The sequence below is a fragment of the Nansenia antarctica genome (genome assembly GCF_963989245.1).
Source record: "Nansenia antarctica genome assembly, chromosome: 12".
Taxonomy (NCBI): Eukaryota; Metazoa; Chordata; class Actinopteri; order Argentiniformes; family Microstomatidae; genus Nansenia; species Nansenia antarctica.
Genome location: NC_137682.1, coordinates 6165330 through 6188734, shown reverse-complemented (window position 1 = coordinate 6188734; position 23405 = coordinate 6165330). Strand labels below are relative to the sequence as shown.

Here is a 23405-nt window from a genome sequence, read left to right as displayed (position 1 = left end):
TTTTTGCGAGAGACAAGTTTCACCCAAACAGGTATGGTGCCCGCCTGCTGTCCATGTCCATGGACCTAGCTGTTCAGCCCTGGACCTGGCCGAAGCCTAGAGGACCTTGATGTGGGGTGAGTCCGATCCATTCTTCTAACACAGAACATGTCGTCCAGACTATTGTTTCCCACCGGACTCCCATTACCACAAACAAGGTAATAGAAGTATGAGAAACTTAATACCCATTCCATTAAGTAGTCAGTCCCTTTATCCAGATGACATCTCAATGGCAATTTTGAATATCAGGTCCCTATCGACCAACAAAACATTTATCATAAACGAGCTCATTTGTGATAGAAAACTAGACTGTATGTTTCTGACTGAAACCTGTCTAGACACAAATGGATCAGCAGCTCTTATTGAGGCTTATATAATAATAAGAATATTAGAATGTGTATCACTCAGGCAAGACTAGGTTTGTGTTGCACTTGAACATCCGCCACCACCACATAACATGACTATGAGTTTGTTTACCGTGGTTGATACTGAAACGATAAGCAAAGTGGTGTCACAGCTCAGACCGTCTACGTGTCCTCTTGACCCTATTCCCACCACATTTTTAAAGGAAATGTTCAACTCTGTGTCTGAGGACATACTAGCCATTGTAAATCACTCCCTACTTACAGGCATTTTTCCAGCAGCACTTAAACTGCCCTGGTTAGACCCACCCTGAAGAAAAGTAACCTAGATCCTTTTGACCCAAAACATTGTAGACCAATATCCAATCTCACTTTTCTGGAAAAAAGCTGCATACCAACAGCTTCATGAATTCCTAGTCTTAAATGATAGCTATGACCTATTCCAGTCAGGCTTCCGCTCATACCACAGCACAGAAACGGCATTGATCAAGGTAACTAATGACCTTAGAATGAATGCAGACTCCAAACTGGAGTTCAACTGCATTGAACACTTCCTCTACATCTCAAACCACTTTACATTGGATGTTAAAGGGTGCCTACTATTAATATCCTGGAAAGGTGTCCAGTGACACATACCTCTGCTCCATCTCCTGCTTCATGTCAATGCCCTGTTTCTCGAGCAGCTCTCTCTGGGCAAAGGCCCAGTCCACTGGCTCCACGGGGGTCTCAGCACAGGGGGTCCTTTCCCGCTCCTGCCTGGCTTGCTCTGGGTCGTTGAAGCGGAACACGTGGCTCTTTCCCATGATAATGCGGTTCCCTAGGGTGGACAGAGGGGTGATCAAAGGTTAGTCTCATACGCATACCTCAATAGGTAGTTTGAAATTAGTGTATATATGTTGTGTATTTGTACTCATATAATATATAATACATATATATATTTAATATACTTACTTACTTACATACTTAATATATATGTATAGAATTTCCATCTCTTAGTAGAAGTGCACAAGACTTACCTGACCGAAGCACAGTGGGCGTGGTCACTCTCTTCCCATTGACGTAAGTCTCCGCCCCCTCACAAGGGTCCAGGATGGCGTTTCCTATGGGTGCAGACAGGGACATGAAGGCACTAGCCTACATAGCCTCACTAGTTACATTCTTCGTCAGGCCCTCTGTTGCAACTAGGCAGTTCGTGATGTTAGAATTATAAGGTTCTATCTCCATTTTTGGTCAAAATTGAGTTTGTTACATAATCTGATCCATTAGGTGTTTATTAATGCTGTGTGGTGTTATTTTTAAAATGTTGACATTTTTGAGTTAGTAATTAATAAAATACAAAGGTTCCATCTCACAAAACATAATGGAATGTAAAAACTTTGACGCTCAATATCTCTGAACTACCCTAAACGGAGATAGAACCTTATAATTCTAAGCTCACGAGTAAGTCTCACCTTCCCCCTGAGGGCCTGTGGTGCTGGTAAAGGTGCAGTGCTCGTCCTGGATAAAATGGCCACTGAGGACGATGTCCTGGCGACTACTGGCATCCTCACGGCCTACCCTGAGAAAATATAATGTGTGAGCCATCGATATTGACACATTAAAGAGTTATGTATGATGACATATAAGCAATAAAAAGCCATATTCATGGTACATTTGTCATGGAGAGGGAGGGCAATGTATAAAACTGATGTTTACAAAACAGCAGATCTTACTTGGTGATCCCGTCCTTGATATAGTAAAGTAAGCACTCTGACATCAGTGGGTCCTCATTCAGTTCACCAGATGAGGAGTCTAAAACAAAGGGAACATCAACATTCTATATGCTGATATCTCTGTGAGTTTGGACAGACATTTTATTTTGGTTAAGGAGTATTATGATAAGTGTGGGAGACAGAGTTCCAGAATGTTAGGAGACAGAGAGTTCCAGAATGTTAGGAGACAGAGAGTTCCAGAATGTTAGGAGACAGACAGAGAGTTCCAGAATGTTAGGAGACAGACAGAGAGTTCCAGAATGTTAGGAGACAGACAGAGAGTTCCAGAATGTTAGGAGACACGACAGAGAGTTCCAGAATGTTAGGAGACAGACAGAGAGTTCCAGAGTGTTCTTTGGGGTTCTGACCTTCTTGGGAGAGAAGACCCCCACTGTGCCTCCGTCTTCTCTCATTAGCCACACCCATCTCAGCCAGCAGGGCCTCCCTGGAGAGAGCAGAGCAGTGACCCACTGTTAAGGCGTGTCAGAAGTTCAACTTTTTATACACTATTGACAAAAACATGTCAAAGACAAACAAAGCAGCGTAAAATTAAAAAAAAACACAGACCCAAATTATCTTCACTGTCACCATAGCAAAACAATATACTTACTCTGTTTACAACAGATACAAAATCTCTGATCGAATGACACCATGGTGCTAGCATTAGCATTGTAGTGCAGTTACAAACAGGCTAGAATTGGGTTATTTGGGAATTGGGCTTAATGTGGCCCGACTAACAGACCTCTCCATCCGAATAGCTTCAGTGCGGCGAAGCTTCTCCTCCCAGGTCTCGTTGAGCTCCGCGATGATTTTCTCAGTTTCCTGAAGGGAAAGACAGTCACAGATTTCTCAAATGTCTTTATACTATGTTGGGGAACAGTGTTCAATAGACACCCCATTAAGCAATAATCACCCTTTATCCTAGTATCATCTGGTTGGGATAATCTATTTACATGTGTGATGAAGTGTAACCCAATGTTTGTTTCTTATCTTTTTTTATTTCTTTATTTCTCCTGTATAATCCTTGTCCTAATTCTACAATCAATGTGTTTTCAATTGGCCATTTTTTATTTTTTTATTTTAATTCTGTGTGTGTATGATTTATTTACTGTAGTCTACGTTCAATAGACTTCTATTTTGACTATATGTAGGTATGTGCAATATGTCTAGCGTATATATGTACAATTTCATACTGTCATGAAAACGTCAATAAACAAAGTTGTGAAAAAAGAAAAAAAAATGTCTTTATAAACTAGGATGCATTGTAACACATTGGCACACCCTTCCCTTCCCTTCCCATCCTCCCCTCCTACCTTGAGTCTCTCGATGGCCTCCTCGCTGGCGGGGCTGAAGATGCGGTCGTGCAGGTTGCTGATAGACGCTGCTCGGCTGGTCAGGGCGGAGAGAGAGGGGGAGGGGCTCATCCCCGTCATGGCATGATTCACTGTGGAAAGATCACTCCTTTGATTGACAGCCTGGCGATTATTGACAAGGTTCTTGTAATCGCTCAAGTCTGCCAGAGAGAGAGGAGTGTGTGGGGGAGAGAGGGGGGGGGGGGGGGGGGGGGGGTGCAGACAGCAGGAAAATGAAGAGGCGACACGATTGGATGCGAGAGAGAACAAATGTGGAGAAACGGATATAAGGAAAGGAGGGAAAACAAGGGAGGAGGAGTAAAAAAAAGAAGAAGAGAGAGCTCAAAAAATGGATTTTAAGAAGCAGAAAAGACGCTTACCAAAGACATTGCAGAAAGAAGCAGAGAAGAGCAACTTAAACTGATGAAACACGCAAATGCATATTTACTGTAAGTTAGAGAGTGGAATGCCTTCCCCCCTGACATCCAAATGCAATGAACATGAGGTTACATACTGTACATACAAGCTCAAAAAGCAATGTTATGAGTCGTTAGCAGCCAGTTATGTCAACATCCAGATACACTATAGGCCATTTGAAATGTCTTTTAAGTCGTAATAATTCACAGCAAAATCTCCAGGCTTAGCGACAATAAAAGCATTAGAGGGAAGATGGGAAAACAAGCCTAAGGCAGCAACAGCAGCCCTCTGAGTCCAAGCCAGAGCCCCTATTACATAAAAATGCCTTACTCATAGCTCCTCAACAGGAGGAGATAAACCAATCAGCTACTACACACAACCAGAGCACTAGAGCATTATTCTCAGTAGTATAAAATACTTCCTTTCCTTCTTTTCTTCAGACCACAGATCTGGCAAGATGTGGTTAAATGGAAGCAACATATTAAAGACCAACCCAGTTCTTTGAATAATCTCAGTGGTTAATGAGAAGGAGGTGAGGAAAGGGGGACATTTTGGGAGAATATAATACACATAACCCCAGCAGCAGTTCTTTCTCACTGTGTCTGTTTTACTAGTTTAATAATGTAAAACCTTTGTCATAATCTCAGCTTTAAATATTTACAGATATTTTGCTCTGGGCTGTTAGGACTCTAGTGTGGTTGAGGCTGAGGTTGTATTTCTATGAGCTGCAAAGCAGAGGGTTGTTGTCAGAATAAATACACACATTTCAGACCAGTTATCGCAGGACCACCAGGACCCCGATACGCTGAGAGGAGAGAGGAGGAGAGAGAAGAAGTGTGTGTTTGAGATACACTCACACACTGGACCCTCATGTGTTTCTTTAATCGTGTGTTGGGGTTGGGGGGGGGGGGGGGGGGAGTGGGTGGGGAGTGGGTGTGAGCATGTCCCTGTAGGTAGGTACTCACTCTCTATAATATCGCCCAGACCCTGTGCGTAGAGGAGGTCCTTGAGGCGGCCCACCTCCTCCTTCAGCTCGCGCACCAGACGGTTGTTGGGGTCTTCGTTGATAACGGCATTACAGCGGATCTGCTTAGCGCGGTCAGCATACCTGGGAGTATGAATACCATTATTATTATTATATCATATGATAGCAGGAAAATGATATTATTATTATATGTCAAACGTAATGTTTAGTGGTCAAATCATAAGTCATTATGAGGCTCATATACTATACAGTGCATAATTAGTTTACTATAGATATAAAGGTGCTTTACTAAGAGATCTTTAGCCACCTCAGAGTCGGGTTCTTACCGGAGGGTGCTCAGAGTCTCGTCATAGTTAATATCAGCGGGGCTGAGAGCTGCGACCATGGCAGTGCGAGAGTTACCTCCTAATGGACGGAAACAACGTTTTACAGAATGGATCATCTAAATAATCGTATTAGTTTGAATGAAGTACAGTTTGTTTTCAGGTACATGTAGATGTGAGTTGGGAACTCTGTGTAATAGTAAAGAGTGAGTCCAGTTGGGAATTCAGAATCCTAACTCAAGTTGTGTGCATATAACCAGGGCCGGTCCTAGGCATTTAGGTGCCCTAGGCGAGAGTATGATTTGATGCCCCCCCCCCCCCCCCCTCCCCCCAAATTTTAGGGGCGCCACCACCACCACCACATTAAGCCACCAGTACTGCCTCATCACCACCCACACATTCAACAGTAAAAATATGGACAACAATGGTTTCAAGACAAAAATAGACAGTAGGCTGAGACATATTTTCATAGAGACCAAATTATTTAAATGTAAAAAAAAATAAAAAAATAAAAAAATACATTTCTTTATTTTTTTGTGCATTTCTTTATTTTTTTGCGCCCCCCAGGCATTTGGCGCCCTAGGCGACCACCTAGTTCGCCTATGCCTAGGACCGGCCCTGCACATAACAAATCATACAATTGTTTCCCATTGACATCAATGCAGATTTTACGTGAATGCCGGAGTGACGCACACAGACCTCGCGTTAGGATTCCACACTGGGAGATTGTGATACCGGTAAAGAAGGAACATGACATACCCAGGTTCTCTCTCAGTAGCCAGGTCAGCACCGAGTCTCTGTAGGGGATATGGTTCTCCACCTTCTTCTTCTTCTTGTTCTGTTGAGAATCACAATCACAGAGCAAGGCAACAAGTGTGACTCTACCCTTAAACAGTGTTACAAGCGTTTCTAAAGCGAGTGATCTCTATTAGCACTGTAGTTAGTGAACTAGGTTTATAAGCTGAAGTAACAGGTGAAATCCCATTAGAATTCAAATGTGTACCTTGTTTGGTGCAGAGTCCTAGAGGAAAAAAAGAGAAAAATAGAAGTGTTACAATCATTTCTTGCAATAAAGATAGTGTTTTACTTACAGGGATGCAAACTGGTGATGGCCCAAAAAGGTGCCAAAATAGTTTTTTGCCTGAAAACAAAGAACATTTATGAAAATTGTTGACCTATTTTGAGGTAAAAACGACTAAAATGGCTAAAAGGTGACAAGTTTGCACCCCTGTGAGGAGGATTTGGGGACTCTCACCACTTCTGCCAAAGCAGAGATGACCTTCCCCAGTGTAGTCAGAGATTTGTTGATATTTGCCCCTTCCTGAAAAGGAAAAGATATGGCAGAAATGTATCTAACAATTAGGAAACATCAGGAAATAAAAACTACAACATAACAACCACCAGAATCAAATACAAGGAACACAATCTGGTTCTAGACACGGCACACAGAGAAAACATCGAACAGCTATTTCCCACAAGCAATCAGACTCCTAGGGAAACGCACGGGCACGAGGCAACCCCCCCACTGCACTAACAATACGTTATGACTACTTGGTCACTACCTACCTGAACTCTAGACTGCTCCACTTTCGCACCATATTGCACACTGTATGACAGTGTGTCACATCGCATTGCAACCTGCACAGCGTTTTTGCACAACCTGATATCACTTGAATCTGAACTTTCCGTTATGTTGTTTACATTAAGAATGTTGATATGCTGATTCGCATTCTGCTGCTATCACCTTCTATTATTGACGCTCTGACGCTATTGTATTATTATTATTTATTGATTGTTGTTTATATCCTACTTATTCTATTATTGATTTTGTATTTCTACTGCAACGTCTAATTGAGCCTGTACCCAAGAATTGTACTCCTTGTATCCGTACATTGATGTAATAAAAGCAATTCTGATTCTGATTCTGATCTAGCCTACCAACACCCCTGCCGACTTGTTCTCGGTTTCACCAGCTGCTGTCACATTTGTAAAGCGCATTGGACTGTACATGGTGTTAAATCTTAATTCAAATATTCATGTGAGTCTCATGGTAGGATTCACACATAGAATAACAAAACCATCCTCTCACCTTCAGCCTGGTTCCTTTAGCTCCAGTGGAATCAGCTCTCTCACTTCCAGCTAGATCCACCAGGCTGATCTTGCTGACCTGTAACAACAAATCGCAAGGTCAAAATAATACCCAGATACTCCACAGTATACAGTCCACTACAGTATGAAAGCTTATCTGTATTGATTAGTGTTATCATAAGATTACACTAGGAATGTCAAGATAGCATGTACATACTGTATACCTCAACCCAAGTATGACAGGCCATCACACCAGTCTGTGGCTACGGGGCTAGTACTATTGAAGTAGCATGAATATGAGGTAAGATGAGTTAGTCATCTCATGAGGCATGTACCTTCTCTGAGGTGTTGTCACTGTCCGTGTCATGTTTCTTCTGGGTGAAGATGATGTTGAAGACGGCGTGAGAGCGACTGCTTGTCTCATTCATGTTGGTGGCTGCCACCGTCCTGAGGGGAGGGAGTAGAACCTTATGAAGTACACACATGCATACATTTATCCATCCATATTTATCCATCTACTCATCCATCTATACAGCCACCCTTCCTTCAATCCATCCATTCAGCCTTCCTTCAATCCATCCTTCCATCTTACCATCTATCCAAACATAATCCATAAACATAATCTATCCTTTCATCCATCATCCTTCCATCCACTCATTCATTATCCCATCATTTCATCAATCCATCCATCCTTCCCTTCCATCCATCCATCCATCCATCCATCCATCCATCCATCTGTTTCATCTATCCATCCATCCATCCTTCCCTTCCATCCATCCATCCATCCATCCCTTCCATCCATCCATCCATCCATCCATCCATCCATCCATCCATCCATCTGTTTCATCTATCCATCCATCCATCCACACACATACACACACACACACACACACACACACACACACACACACACACACACACACACACACACAGATAAATCCATTTCACCATTCACCCATTCATTCCAAGCTAACTACCTGGCCTTGTTGCCAGAGTCCATCAGGTCCTGGATGTCATTGTAGGAGGTGACAGCCAGCTTAGACAGGTCCTCTACGTACGGCCCCATCAGGGGGTGCTCACGCACACGCAGGTTCCCTTTGTTTTTGGGGTTCAGCAGGTCGCGCACACGCTCACAGTAGATTTCCATGTAGCTTACCTCCACCGAGTATGACAAACTGTTGTCATTGATACTGTCACTGAACTTGGTAAAGAGATCTTCGCACAGCTGTAAAAAAACAGGACGTCGAGATGATTCTAGTTATAGAAGGTGTGGAAATCGGAGGACAGACTCATTGTAATGCACGGAACAGAATGAGGTTAATATCAACCACCATGTGTTGCTTTTGCATAACCCCTTTACAGGGTTTCATAAAAGGTATACTCCACATTGTAAATGGGGCAGTAATGTGATGGTGCAGGTACATTATTTGCTGTTATAAACCTGACAGGGACAGAGACAGGGACAGGGACAGGGACAGGGACAGAGACAGGGACAGAGACAGAGACAGGGACAGGGACAGGGACAGAGACAGGGACAGGGACAGGGACAGAGACAGAGACAGGGACAGAGACAGGGATAGGGACAGGGATAGGGACAGGGACAGGGACAGAGACAGGGACAGGGACAGAGACAGGGACAGGGACAGAGACAGGGACAGGGACAGGGACAGAGACAGGGACAGAGACAGTGACAGGGACAGAGACAGGGACAGAGACAGGGACAGGGACAGGGACAGGGACAGGGACAGGGACAGGGACAGAGACAGGGACAGGGACAGGGACAGGGACAGAGACAGAGACAGGGACAGAGACAGAGACAGAGACAGAGACAGGGACAGAGACAGAGACAGAGACAGGGACAGAGACAGAGACAGAGACAGGGACAGAGACAGGGACAGAGACAGAGACAGAGACAGGGACAGGGACAGGGACAGAGACAGGGACAGAGATAGGGACAGGGACAGGGACAGAGACAGAGACAGGGACAGGGACAGGGACAGGGACAGGGACAGAGACAGAGACAGGGACAGGGACAGAGACAGAGACAGAGACAGAGACAGGGACAGAGACAGAGACAGGGACAGAGACAGAGACAGGGACAGAGACAGAGACAGAGACAGGGACAGAGATAGGGACAGGGACAGGGACAGGGACAGAGACAGAGATAGGGACAGAGACAGGGACAGAGACAGGGACAGAGACAGAGACAGGGACAGGGACAGGGACAGAGACAGAGACAGGGACAGAGACAGAGACAGAGACAGGGACAGAGACAGGGACAGGGACAGGGACAGGGACAGAGACAGGGACAGGGACAGGGACAGAGACAGGGACAGGGACAGGGACAGGGACAGGGACAGGGACAGAGACAGGGACAGGGACAGGGACAGAGACAGAGACAGGGACAGGGACAGAGACAGAGACAGAGACAGGGACAGGGACAGAGACAGAGACAGGGACAGAGACAGAGACAGGGACAGAGACAGAGACAGAGACAGGGACAGAGACAGGGACAGGGACAGGGACAGAGACAGGGACAGGGACAGAGACAGGGACAGAGACAGGGACAGGGACAGAGACAGAGACAGGGACAGGGACAGAGACAGAGACAGGGACAGGGACAGAGACAGAGACAGAGGCAGAGAGAGAGAGACAGAGACAGAGACAGAGACAGAGACAGGGACAGGGACAGAGACAGAGACAGAGACAGAGACAGGGACAGGGACAGAGACAGAGACAGAGACAGAGACAGAGACAGGGACAGAGACAGAGACAGAGACAGAGACAGGGACAGGGACAGAGACAGAGACAGGGACAGGGACAGAGACAGAGACAGGGACAGGGACAGGGACAGGGACAGGGACAGGGACAGAGACAGGGACAGGGACAGGGACAGGGACAGGGACAGAGACAGGGACAGGGACAGGGACAGAGACAGGGACAGAGACAGGGACAGGGACAGGGACAGGGACAGAGACAGGGACAGGGACAGAGACAGGGACAGGGACAGGGACAGGGACAGGGACAGAGACAGGGACAGAGACAGAGACAGGGACAGAGACAGGGACAGGGACAGGGACAGGGACAGGGACAGAGACAGGGACAGAGACAGGGACAGGGACAGGGACAGGGACAGAGACAGGGACAGAGACAGGGACAGAGACAGGGACAGGGACAGAGACAGGGACAGAGACAGAGACAGGGACAGAGACAGGGACAGGGACAGGGACAGGGACAGGGAGAGGGACAGGGACAGGGACAGGGACAGGGAGAGGGACAGGGACAGAGACAGAGACAGAGATAGGGACAGAGACAGAGACAGGGACAGAGACAGAGACAGAGATAGGGACAGAGACAGGGAGAGGGACAGAGACAGTGGGATTATCATATTACCAGTGGGATTATTCCCTGCTGGTCCTGCTCCTGTCGGCCCATCATGGTGTAGCTCTTCCCCGACCCCGTCTGGCCGTAGGCGAAGATACAGACGTTGTAGCCCTCGAAGGCATGCAGCAGCATCTCCTCTCCTATGTCTTTATACACCTGCACCTGGGACGCAAAGTTGCTGTCCTCCGGCTGGAGAGAGAGAGAGTGCAGTGGATGGAGAATGGAGAGGGAAAGAAAGAGAAAAAATACTTTTAACCTCTTATGAAAGTGGAAAGTGTTGTATGTCTCATTATTATCATCATATTATAATATTAAATAAGCAATAAGCTTATTAACACTACCTAGTAACATATTGTTGAGTAAATTCGTTCTATCTCCGTTTAGGGCAGTTCAGAGATATTGAGCGTCAAAGTTTTTACATTCCATTATGTTTTGTGAGATGGAACCTTTGTGTTTTATGAATTACTAACTCAAAAATGTCAACATTTAAAAAAATAACACCACACAGGCATTAATAAACACCTAATGGATCAGATTATGTAAAAAACGAAATTTCGACCAACATTTTTGATAGAACCTTATAATTCACGAATTGCCTCTGTACCATAAACATGACCCTGCTGTACTGCTAATGTGGGTGAACTATTGATGAGAGTGACACAATTCTCCAACATGTGACGACACTCACCGTTGTGTGTGACCAGTATGAGTAATCAAAGTTGAAGCTTTTGTTCTCTTTCGGCTGCTTCGGGTTTAGAATTGCTAAATAGAGGAAGAAGAAAACCATAATTAGCACCAAATAAATCAAACCCATATATCAGCACCAAATAAACTAAATTGGGATAAACTGTAAGCCAGGGCTATACAATTCCAGGCCTGGAAGTCCACAGCACTGAGGGGGTTGCATGCTTTCCTTCTAATCAGGGCTGACCTGTGTTAGATCTCGGTGGGGTTTTCTAAAAACATATATGCTTATGTCACTCACACACACACACACCTACATACACACACATATACACTCTATTCTCATGTCACTCAGACACACACATATCATATACCCACACACAGACACACACATATTCTGCTTCTTCCAGGTCAGCCTGATCTTCACGGTTAGCAGTGACGCCACAAATAGACAGATTCAGGGTTGTTATCTTAAGACCTTGGGGGGTTGTGGGCGCCAGGGATGGTGAGCTCATTCACAACGTAACATCTGATAACATGAAAAGTATTTAAACCAGTCTGTATTTCATAATGATGTCGAATGCTGATACTCTGCTGAAGAAGCTATTGATGTTGTTCTAAATAAATCTTATAGTACTTTTCATTCCGTCCCGTGTTGAACATTCTATTCCTTGTCAAATCGTGTCTGCCGCAAACCTAATCTATCCTGATATGACACAACGCATTTAAGATCACCAATCCTCAATATATTGATCCATTCCATCATTTTACCGACAAGAAGATTCTTCACCTGGGAAAGCAGGAAACTAGTTAACTTTCTCCAATGAATTACATGTACAACTCTGCAAAAAAAAAAAAAAGGCGAAAAAGAAAGTCAACAGTACCGCATCCCTAGAGGTCCAGAATTGAATGCACCGGCTGTAAGGTACAGCAGACAGATAATAGGGCCCACTGGAGAAGATCTTCAGCCAGCTACACAGATTATTAGTGGGAAAAAAAGCATCTCTCATCCTTTTTTGAGGGAAATTCGTGCTAGCGAAAACCTGAATCGAGAACAGGCTTTAGGATAAGGCTGAGGAGCTCTCTCTGTGAATTGGTCTTAGGACATAGTAGCTTCTTCTTCGGCGTATGGGTTGTTGTTTTCCTCTCCACTCCACCAGGCTCGGGGCCGAGGGGCTACCCTTTTACCACCCCGAGACCTGGTTGAGGGGCTCACCCGGGCTATATTTCTGGACACCCCTCCAGAAGCCACGTCATCGTCTCGTCATCTAATACCGACAGACCATGCATCCCGTGGGGTGGGTGGTACACCGGGCAATCCAGGATAACATGGTCTGCGGTTTGGTCCAGGTAGCTGAGTAGGAGTAGGAACAGTAGGAGGAGCTGAGCTGTCTCCTAACAGCAGCTGCTGGGCTTCTTTCTGTGGCATTAAGAGGTACTGCAGTGATAATTACCCTCTGGGCCAAATGAAAAGCAATCATAACTGGGAACTATATAGCACTGTTATGTAAGACTACAGTGTTTCTAACGCCTAGGCTGGGGTAAGATACAGATGGGGGTCATATCTGGTGTCAAAATTCCTTTTAGGTTCTTGTACGTTGGCCTATAGGACTGGATAAGGAGGCAACAACATGGAAGTTTCCATCAAACACCATATAGATGTATAATTTCAACAAAGAAATCCTTCAACCGGTTGAATACTTTTCTAGATATCCAAGCTTAATCTCTGCCACCCCAAAGACTATGGGAATGAAGTCATCAAAACACTGACAGGCACAGAGCAGTGGAGTGTGTACGACACATGCGCGCACACACACACATACACACACACACACACACACACACGCACACACACACACACACACACACACACACACACACAGACTCAGCTGACCCTGTGTCTTAGCTCCAACAGAAACAATGAGGCCTTTTGCATCCTCTGGCCTGCGTGATGAGAGATGAGAGCTCTAGAGGTCACAACATCCTCCACACACGGACAGGCCTCAGCCTCTCACTGAGGCCTTTGTTTCACTCCCCGCAAATATGTTACTACATGCCCCACTACCCACTAGCCTGTTGTTGCTTCTAAGCATTCATTTGGTTTGAAAATTATTATGGTGGATATGGTGCAATGTCACAGCAATTCTAGTACCAGATGATTCCATAAATGTTGTGAATCCAAAATGTGTACTGTATACCTTAAACTAGAAATGACTAAATGATCTAAGTGTATGTCTCCTGTCCTGAATTTCAATCAGACCATAAAAGTAAAATATTTAATAAAAATCCATGAATTACTGAACTAAACTCGCAATGTTTGCGAGTCGGTAGTCAAACGTGATGAATTCAAACGTGTAATCATGAAGAGGTACTTACTTGTGGTGTTTCCTGTCATCTGGATGATGCACTTGCTATCCTTTCCTATCTCTCGAGAGTTGAAGGGACGAACCCTGACCGCCACCTTTACTGAAGCCGCCATGCTGTCAGTCGATGTGGGACGCCGCGGCCACCAAGACGGGGGGTGTCAGGAGGGTGGGCTCGTCGCCAGGTACACACACCTGACACCTGCTGAGAGAAGGATGGCACAATGAGATGCTTGATTTACCATCATCTGCCTGTGGGTAGAAAATGTCCAGTGGTCGAGGTTGGGTTGGGCCGCCTTAGTGGCTGGTGTTGGCCCCCCAAATGCAAGTCTGCCATTGAGTTGTTACGGGTTGGAGCGCTGATGCGCAGGGAGATTTTGGGGTTCTGTCTCCTTTTCAGCAGCAAGGATTTGTTGAGGGACTTTTATTTCGAGACACTCCCCCACTTCCCCACTGCTACATTCTCACTCTCAGTACAAGCAGTGTCAGGGTGCCAAACTAGCTGGACATTTTGAATGCTTTTAGTTTAGATGTCCTAAATGTCGTTGTTTGGTACCTGTACTGTAGCAATGACAATAAAGACCATTCATTCATTCATTCATTCATTCATTCATTCATTCATTCATTCATAGGTAACTTCATCAAAGTGATTATGGATCATGAAGGTGTGTGGCATGTGTTAAGACTTTGTTTTGTGATATCATAATCATGCCAGGAGAGGCATGACAGGGTACAGAACAGAATTATTGTCAAGAATTGCCTTTAATTTACTAATTACCTGTAGCCTACAGACTGGGGCACTCCTCTTCACACCAATAAACTAAATATTATTTTGCAAACGTGTGTTACTGTTAGCCTTAAACTATGGACTGTGTTGTCAACTTAGATAAGAACTCGATGAACATCATATCCTGAACCATAGCCTACAGTCAGCATTTAAGCCAAAACCTCTCATGTTTATCCGGACTGCTTTATTGTGGTGATATTCGGTTCTCATAAAGAGACAGGAGGAGGAGGGTGGATTCAATTGAATTAGGCCTTCAGGTTAGGGTTAGGGTTAACCTTCGGGCTGTGTGATTCAAAACATGTTATGAGGTTACACACATGTGGACAGGTGAGAGTCACCTCCACACGAAAAAAAAAAGACATCCAAAATAATTTTGACTTTCAAAAATCTCGAAAACTATTCTTGTTCTTTCTGTGAGGTTAAATGTGTGAGTCATCCAGACCATTTCAGTGACGTCTCCAGTTCTGACCACAACTGTGTTGCTGCGTTTGATCACAACTGAGTCTCACTGTCTAGTCTGGTCTCGTCTGTTATGTTGTAGTTATCCAGCTTTATGTTTACAACCTCAACGATGACATGTTGTTACACTTGTTGCACCACAAGCGCACCACAAAATAAACATATTCCCTAAAGACCAATGATCTGGTCAATCTAAACATTTTTTTTTTACAAGCTTATTATACAACAAACCACCACCTCCTCAATGGGCTCAGGTGGGCCAATTCACACCTGCACACATTTCTGTTAAACGTCCTCACAATATAGTTTTCGCGTTTACTGTGTCTTTTGACAATAAGAAACAAAGATAGTAGCCCAACAATGTTGTTCGAATCTGAATAATATGTGTATATTTACACTATGCGTATTTTTCTCATATGTGACCTAATATTTTCTGTCTGACATTAAAATGGCTGCTTTTAAATAGCGGTTTCCCCTTATTATAACAGTCCATTTGCATGGACGCGTCTTCGCCTGGACCAATTCCAGCGCAGGTGCACCTGCTGAAATATCAAGTCTAGATGCGTGGGCCTTCGTATTTTGTAGGCCTATCAATAATTGTTTATCTGTCTGGGTTTTCGTGAATTAATTGATTCGTTCCTTCCTACGCCATCCTCCTTTCATGGGAAAAACAGCATTCATTCCACAACCTCTTCTGAAACTCGTGATCTTAGAATGATAAGGTTCTATCTCCGTTTAGGGTAGTTCAGAGATATTGAGCGTCAAAGTTTTTACATTCCATTATGTTCTGTGAGATGGAACCTTTGTATTTTATGAATTACTAACTCAAAAATGTCAACATTTAAAAACTAACACCACACAGGCATTAATAAACACCTAATGGATCAGATTATGTAAAAAACTCAATTTTGACAAAAATTCGAACGTCACGGATTGTCTACCAGACATTGTTCGATGATTAGGCAAACACTTCATATGAATAACAAAAACGATGGGGGCAATAGTGATTATTGAAAGAAGATGTTTTCTATTTACACTAAGACAATCTGAGACAGCTATTAAGGCTATAGCCTAATGTAAATATTGTTACCACCATCTTGCGCCTGCCGCACCTCAAACGCAACGTGCCTAGCGCAGCAATATTATGCCATCGCTCAATTCCATAAGCGATCGTGTTAATATCAATTTCAATATATAAATCAAACCGTTTATGCTTTGCAAACACATCGGATTTAGTGCGATTCCGTCCATTTTGGGTTGAATTACAAAATGTCTGGAAATGTGTAGCCTACGTAGGCATAGCCTGAGATAGTCTGTCGTTTCCCATCGCCAATGATGGAGTTAACCATTTTCTGTAATTGACCATAAATATCTGTCGCAGTGTCCTTTTTAAGATCCGTGTTTACCACCACCCCAAGATAGAAGAAGGCCCCTCAAAATGGCCCTCCGAACACAGACCACCAAAGCGCGCAACCCCAATGCAAAACAACATCTCTTCAGAAAAATAAGCGCTCTTCTTACCGAACGGCCTCAAACTCCGTCTACCGCAGTCGGTGACTCCGTCAAGGCGTGTCAAACTCTTCCTCGGGCCCTCTTTTTTTTCCCGTGATAATATTAGGATAATATTGTTTCCACCTTGATCTTGATCAACTAACAGCCGCCCCCCTTAGTGAATCCATGCAAACGAGTGAGAATCCACACTCCTCGGCCGGGTACAGCTTGGTGGGTTAGCCAGGCCTGGTACACAGACAGTGGTGGGAGTGGATGGATAGAGAGGAGGAGGGGTGGGCGGCAATGGAGAGATAGATAGATGGACCATGGATGGATGCAGGAGTTGGAGTTGTCAGAACGCCCCACAGCCCACAGTCCTCAGCAAAATGGCTCTGGTGGCTGAGCCGAAGGATGCTGGGAGTCAGTGATGACATCAGCATCAGCATCATCAGAGTAGGAGCGGGCAGGGAGCAGTGATGCGCATAGAGGAGGGAGGGGGGGCAGAGGGAAGGGGGGGGGGCAGAGGGAGGGGGGGGGGGCAGAGGGAAGGGGGGCAGATGGAGGGGGGGCAGAGGGAGGGGGGGCAGAGGGAGGGGGGCAGAGGGAGGGGGGGCAGAGGGAGGGGGGCAGAGGGAGAGAAGGGGGGGGGCAGAGGGAGGGGGGCAGGGGGCAGAGGGAGGGGGGCAGAGGGAGAGAAGGGGGGGGGCAGAGGGAGGGGGGCAGAGGGAGGGGGGCAGAGGGAGGGGGGCAGAGGGAGGGGGCGGAGGGAGGGGGTCAGAGGGAGGGGGGGCAGAGGGAGGGGGGCAGAGGGAGGGGGGGCAGAGGGAGGGGGGGCAGAGGGAGGGGGGCAGAGGGAGGGGGGCAGGGGGAGGGGGGGCAGGGGGAGTGGGCTGTACAGAGAGGAAGGGAGGGAGGGAGAGTGAAAGGAGAACAAGAGGTGGTGGGAGGACGAGACTGAAGGGGGAAAAGAAGGGGAGAGTAGTAAGGGAACGGAGGATAGAAACTAGTCCCTAGTTTTGCTCATACCAAATATCTAATGATATACAGTGGTGCCCTGCGTAAGTAATGTAATAGGACAGTGAAGCATTTTTTCCTTCTTTCAGCTCTACACAGAGATTCTCTGATTGTATTTGATGGTATTTGTGTACATATTGGTTTCACAATCAGAAATTACACAACTGTTTAAGCATGCATAGTCGCCCTATTTCAGGGTAACAAAAAAAAGTCATGGGACAGATTTATCAGATGTCCAAATGAAGTTTCATGTTTAGTATTTAGTTAGTTTTTAGACCCATTGATCTTCTCTTGTGATGCTCTGCCAGGCCTGTACTGCAGTTTGTTTTTTTTAGGTCTTTTTGCCAACAATCTTATCATCAGGATATGAAAGGCATGTTCAATTGGATTTAAATCTGAAGATTGACTTGGCCAGTCAAGACCTTTCCACTGTTTGGCCCTGAAAAACTCCCTGTTGCTATGTAGTATGTTTTGGGTCATTGTTTTATTGTATGATGTAGCGCCATCCAGTGGATTCGGTTTGTTTCTGTACATTTCAGAATACCTTCTGCTGCTGCTGTCAGCAGATCAATCATCAATTAAGTTATGAAGTTATAGTGGCAGCTATACACGCCCGAACCTACAGTGGGGTGCAAAATGAGGGGGTGGGGTGCACTTGCAAGCAGATTGAAAGCAAACCTGAACACTAAATGCTACAAAGTTAAACATGACACCTTTCTGCACATTTTAAAGCAAGGTTTCCTTTTATTTACATTTAGTTTTTAGAGTTTTAGAGTTTTTAAATGATAAAAAAGGAAAAGGGCCCTGTTGTCAGCTAACAGAGGGTTAGCTGACAACCCCACTGACAGATGACAGGTAGATAATGACAGGTAGTTGAATGGGGGAATGGTTATCATAATACTTGGTTGTTTCAGTACTACACATTCTAGGAAAGAGGGAGATGTGAGAAGTCATAATAGCTTTGATAAGAAATGTTTGTATGACATGACTGAAAGGTGATGACATTGATCTCTGTTATAGAAGTAGGTCATTGTCACATTCTTAGAGTGTGAACAACATAATCATATTTATTAGCATTTTCCTTTTCATATTTCCGTGATATCATAGCAAATATGTTATTTTTAATAGATTATATTTATCTACTGTCAAATGTCAATGATTTGACATTCACTCCATTTGATCCTAGCTGTCGAGGAAGATTAGGAGGGTATAGAAGCTCAATGTTTGGACCCCACCTGGTGGACAACTGTCCCAGTTGCATATCACCACCCTTATCTAACCTAACAGTGTAACCCTTATCTAACCTAACCCTTATCTAACCTAACAGTGTAACCCTTATGCAGTCAATATTGAACACGTTTAATATTATGGGCGGCCCGACCATTTTCCGAGCAGATTGACGGGAGAAATTGACTCTTAACACACCTCACACAGAGTTCCCAAGGGTCCTTGAAATCCTTGAAAGTTTGTGAATTTGAGATTTTAAAAGTTTGGAGTTTAAACGTTTTGGGAAATAGACATGGGTCATTGAAAGTGCTTGAATTCCCCCCTCTCTCTAAAAAAATGTAATATATATTCAAAAATGTTTTACTTACCTTGTCAACTAGTAAATAAGTCTCTGTATTGCTTAACTTTACACATATTTCACAATATATTGTTATGCTGTGCTGTGGTAAAGAAGGCAAGAGACCATCTAGTGTTCACACATTCAAGCCTCTCTTTTTAATTGTTGTCTGTGAGCGGATAGTTCCTATTATCTAAATTCTCATCTAGATCTGTCTCAAACTATGCCGTGTTGGGTCCTTGAATTTGAGGGAATTGAGTCTTGAAAGTCCTTGAAAGGTGCTTGAATTTGATGTTTCAGAAGGTGTGGGAACCCTGCTCACACCACAGGATAATCTTGTAGGATAATCTTTAGAGCCGTCCCATAATCGGGCGTTTGCTGCCCTTGGTCGGAACGGGGGGAAATCGGGCCAAAATCGGCCAGATTACCTTTATGTGTGTACCAGGCTTAACCTAACAGTGTAACCCTTATCTAACCTAACAGTGTAACCCTTATCTAACCAGACAGACTTTACGTCACACACTCTCTCTGTCTCACCCTCTCTCTTTCACACACAGGACAGTCCGGACGGATTGTATGGCAGCTAGTGCTGAGGCACAAACATGTACATTTTCAAGCCTGCAAACTGTGACACTTTAAAATAATGTGAAAAAATACTCTTTGTGCAATATGACAACCCTAGTTGACTATCTGTGCAGTATAGTACAGTGGATTGTGTACATAGCCTTTATTGATGTAAACCAGCTCCTTACCTTCTTGTGATTTTATGCTTTTATGCTTTTTTAATGCTTTTTTTTAATGCATTTATGCATTTTTATGCATTTTTATGCATTTATGCATTTATGCTTTTTCTAAAAAAAAAAATAAAAAAAAAATCCTTTCCTAACACCAGAGGAGCCACCCCTCCTAAATGTTGTTGTTTGGTACCTGTACTGTAGCAATGACAAATAAAGTCCATTCCATTCCACACACTGACTTTCTCTTGCTTGTTGAGTTCCTCTATGGTGCAAAGACCACTGAGGGGTAAACAGTAGATTCCCATTTATTAACCATCCCGTCTAATTATTGACCACACGGGACATAGCAAGGGGCTATATGGATCATTCAAGGTCCTTTTGTGACAAAAGGCTTTGACACTAAACTGACAAACTTAAACTGCCAACAACTTCCATGAAGTCACAGTGTTTTCTGATCCACTAAGGTCAATTGAAATAAATCATCCTATCCTCGTTTTTATTTTCTTTATTTCACCTTTATTTTAGCAAGGAGTCACATTGAGACCAATGTCTCTTTTACAAGGGAGCCCTGCATACACACACACAGGTTACAGTAATACACGTACAAAATAACAACATAATAAAACACATCAATCAAGAAAAACACAAACAAAAGTCAACAAAGAGGGTAACGATGAGGTGCAGAATGAAGGGATAACAGCAGGCAGCGGCCGGCACAATTAAGGACACTTTACTAAACAGAGAGAAACCCGACATGAAAGCCACAGGAAGAAACCCCTCTTCCTGTGCTAAACAAAACAGAAGCCGTGAAGACATAAATAGACAGGTGCCAAACACACACAGGTGACACGCATGGTCACCAAGTCTGTAATAAGGAGAGGAACAGAGGGTGTAATGATGCCCTAGGGCCACCAGGGGCTGCCAGTGGGAGGCACCAAGGAGCCGCCAAGGAAATGGCGACCCCAACCGTAACAAAAGTCCTCAATCAAAAGTTTAAACTGCTCTAGCAGCACCAGAGCAACCAATTGAAACATTCTCTGCATTGTTGAGTGAATACCAGCAGAAGAATATAGGGGATTTTGGCAAATATTTTTGGGCCACTACCCACACATTTAGCTGTGTTGCTCATTCCACGAATGCATGATCCTTACACATTGTACCTCGTTGTAAAGGTGACTAATCAGGCTTTCCAACAATATAAAATACAATACCAATTGGTATTATTAAAGGGGAGGAATAATCGACCGAAATAATGTTTCCGAACTTTTTTTGAGGAGTTTATATTATACCAAGAAAAAAACAAAGTAACAGCAAGTAATTATGTTACTATGGGATGTGGAGAGTTACCAGCTATTTCTATTCCCATTTGTAATGACCAGTTACACTACCGTTCAAAAGTTTGGGGTCACTTAGAAATGTCCTTATTTTTTAAAGAAAAGCACTGTTTTTTTCAATGAAGATAGCATTAAATTAATCAGAAATACACTCTATACATTGTTAATGTGGAAAATGACTATTCTAGCTGCAAACATCTGGTTTTTAATGGAATATCTACATGGGTGTATAGAGGCCCATTTCCAGCAACCGTCACTCCAGTGTTCTAATGGTACATTGTGTTTGCTAATCGCGTTAGAAAGCTAATGGATGATTAGAAAAACCTTGAAAACCCTTGTGCAATTACGTTAGCACAGCTGAAAACGGATTTGCTGGTTAGAGAAGCTATACAAATGGCCTTCCTTTGAGCTAGTTGAGTATCTGGAGCATCACACTTGTGGGTTCGATTATACTCTCAAAATGGCCAGAAAAAGAGAACTTTCATATGAAACTCGACAGTCTATTCTTGTTCTTAGAAATGAAGGCTATTCCATGTGAGAAATTGCCAAGAAACTGAACATTTCCTACAACAGTGTGTACTACTCCCTTCAGAGAACAGCACAAACAGGCTCTAACCAGAGTAGAAAGAGAAGTGGGAGGCCCCGGTGCACAACTGAGCAGGAAGACAAGTACATTAGAGTCTCTAGTTTGAGAAATAGACTGAACTGGCAGCTTCATTAAATGGTACCCGCAAAACGCCATTGTCAACGTCTACAGTGAAGAGGCGACTCCGGGATGCTGGCCTTCTAGGCAGAGTGGCAAAGAAAGAGCTCACCTGAGACTGGCCAATAAAAGGAATAGATGAATATGGGCAAAAGAACACAGACATTGGACAGAGGAAGATTGGAAGAAAGTGTTATGGACAGACAAATCGAAGTTTGAGGTGTTTGGATCACACAGAAGAACATTTGTGAGATGCAGAACAAGTGAAAAGATGCTGGAAGAGTGCCTGACGCCATCTGTCAAGCATAGTGGAGGTAACGTGAAAGGTAAAAGGGATTTTGAATAAGGAAGGCTATCACTACATTTTGCAACGCCATGCCATACCATGTGGACAGCACTTGATTGGAGCCAATTTCCTCCTACAACTGGACAATGACCCAAAGCACACCTCCAAATTATGCAAGAACTATTTAGGGAAGAACCAGGCAGCTGGTATTCTGTCTGAAATGGAGTGGCCAGAGCAGTCACCAGATCTCAACCCCATTGAGCTGTTGTGGGAGCAGCTTGAACGTATGGTACGCAAGAAGTGCCCATCAAGCCAATCCAACTTGTGGGAGGTGCTTCAGGAAGCGTGGGGTGAAATTTCTTCAGATTACCTCAACAAATGAACAGCTAGAATGCCAAAGGTCTGCAATGCTGTAATTGCTGAAAAGGGAGCATTCTTTGACGAAAGCAAATTTTGAAGGACAAAATTATTATTTCAAATAAAAATCATTATTTCTAACTCGTCAATGTCTTGACTATATTTTATATTCATTTTGCAACTCATTTGATAAATAAAAGTGTGAGTTTTCATGGAACAAAATTGTCTTGGTGACCCCAAACTTTTGAACGGTAGTGTAGGTCAGTCACATGTGGATCTACTGAGAAATCTAGTTGACACCAACCTGCTTGCTCTCTAGTGACCACTGTGAGAAAACACAGTGCGTGTGTGTGTGTGTGTGTGTGTGTGTGTGTGTGTGTGTGTGTGCGTGCGCGTGTGTGTGTGTGTGTGTGTATGTGTGTGCGTGCCTGTGCCTGTGTGTGTGTGTGTGTCCACATCAATCCTCTTCTCAGCCAATCTCTTTTCTTAAAAGAGGTAGACTCCTCTCAAAATTCCTAAACGGGTGCTGTCCAAGGGGAGGGTAAGATCAACAGAGCGTGAACACCCTGTCCCTCAACAACCTAAAACCAAACTCAACTGGATCTCCACTTGCCCATTTCAACTGTACCAAGTGCAAGACCTAATTTTTACGCTTCTAGAATTGTGCATGTGCATGCTGTGTGTTTGATGTGTGTTTGCTGTATTGGAAGCTGAATAATGTAGCTGTTGATAAAAATGGATGTGGCACAATAAGGGCACAGTGGTTCTATTCAACAAGTGTTTGAGAATAAGAACCCTTTCAGTTTGGTCGAACTGCCTCTATAACCAGGTATAAAACGAATATCAGCAATATTATTGATAAATAAATAGTAGTAAAAGCTTTCTCTTATTTCAAGTTAAGTAAGTTCACTTACTTAAACACCAT

The 23405-nt window shown here is 44.1% G+C and overlaps 1 protein-coding gene across 1 annotated transcript in view; it reads right to left on the bottom strand.

Annotated features, from left to right (window-relative positions):
* Nucleotides 1-13864, bottom strand: part of LOC308168237 (kinesin-like protein KIF1A) — a gene marked incomplete at both ends in the record, with an annotated part of 30900 nt that extends 17036 nt beyond the window's left edge. The window contains 21 exon segments of the mRNA XM_080542744.1: nt 1038-1218; nt 1418-1501; nt 1853-1959; nt 2114-2174; nt 2177-2192; nt 2521-2565; nt 2567-2597; nt 2895-2974; nt 3466-3665; nt 4685-4726; nt 4887-5029; nt 5233-5311; nt 5989-6067; nt 6233-6250; nt 6485-6550; nt 7319-7396; nt 7653-7764; nt 8295-8542; nt 10711-10890; nt 11390-11463; nt 13762-13864. Of these exon segments, the coding sequence (XP_080398870.1) occupies nt 1038-1218; nt 1418-1501; nt 1853-1959; nt 2114-2174; nt 2177-2192; nt 2521-2565; nt 2567-2597; nt 2895-2974; nt 3466-3665; nt 4685-4726; nt 4887-5029; nt 5233-5311; nt 5989-6067; nt 6233-6250; nt 6485-6550; nt 7319-7396; nt 7653-7764; nt 8295-8542; nt 10711-10890; nt 11390-11463; nt 13762-13864 (2027 nt within the window).
* Nucleotides 13865-23405: the final 9541 nt, after the last annotated feature.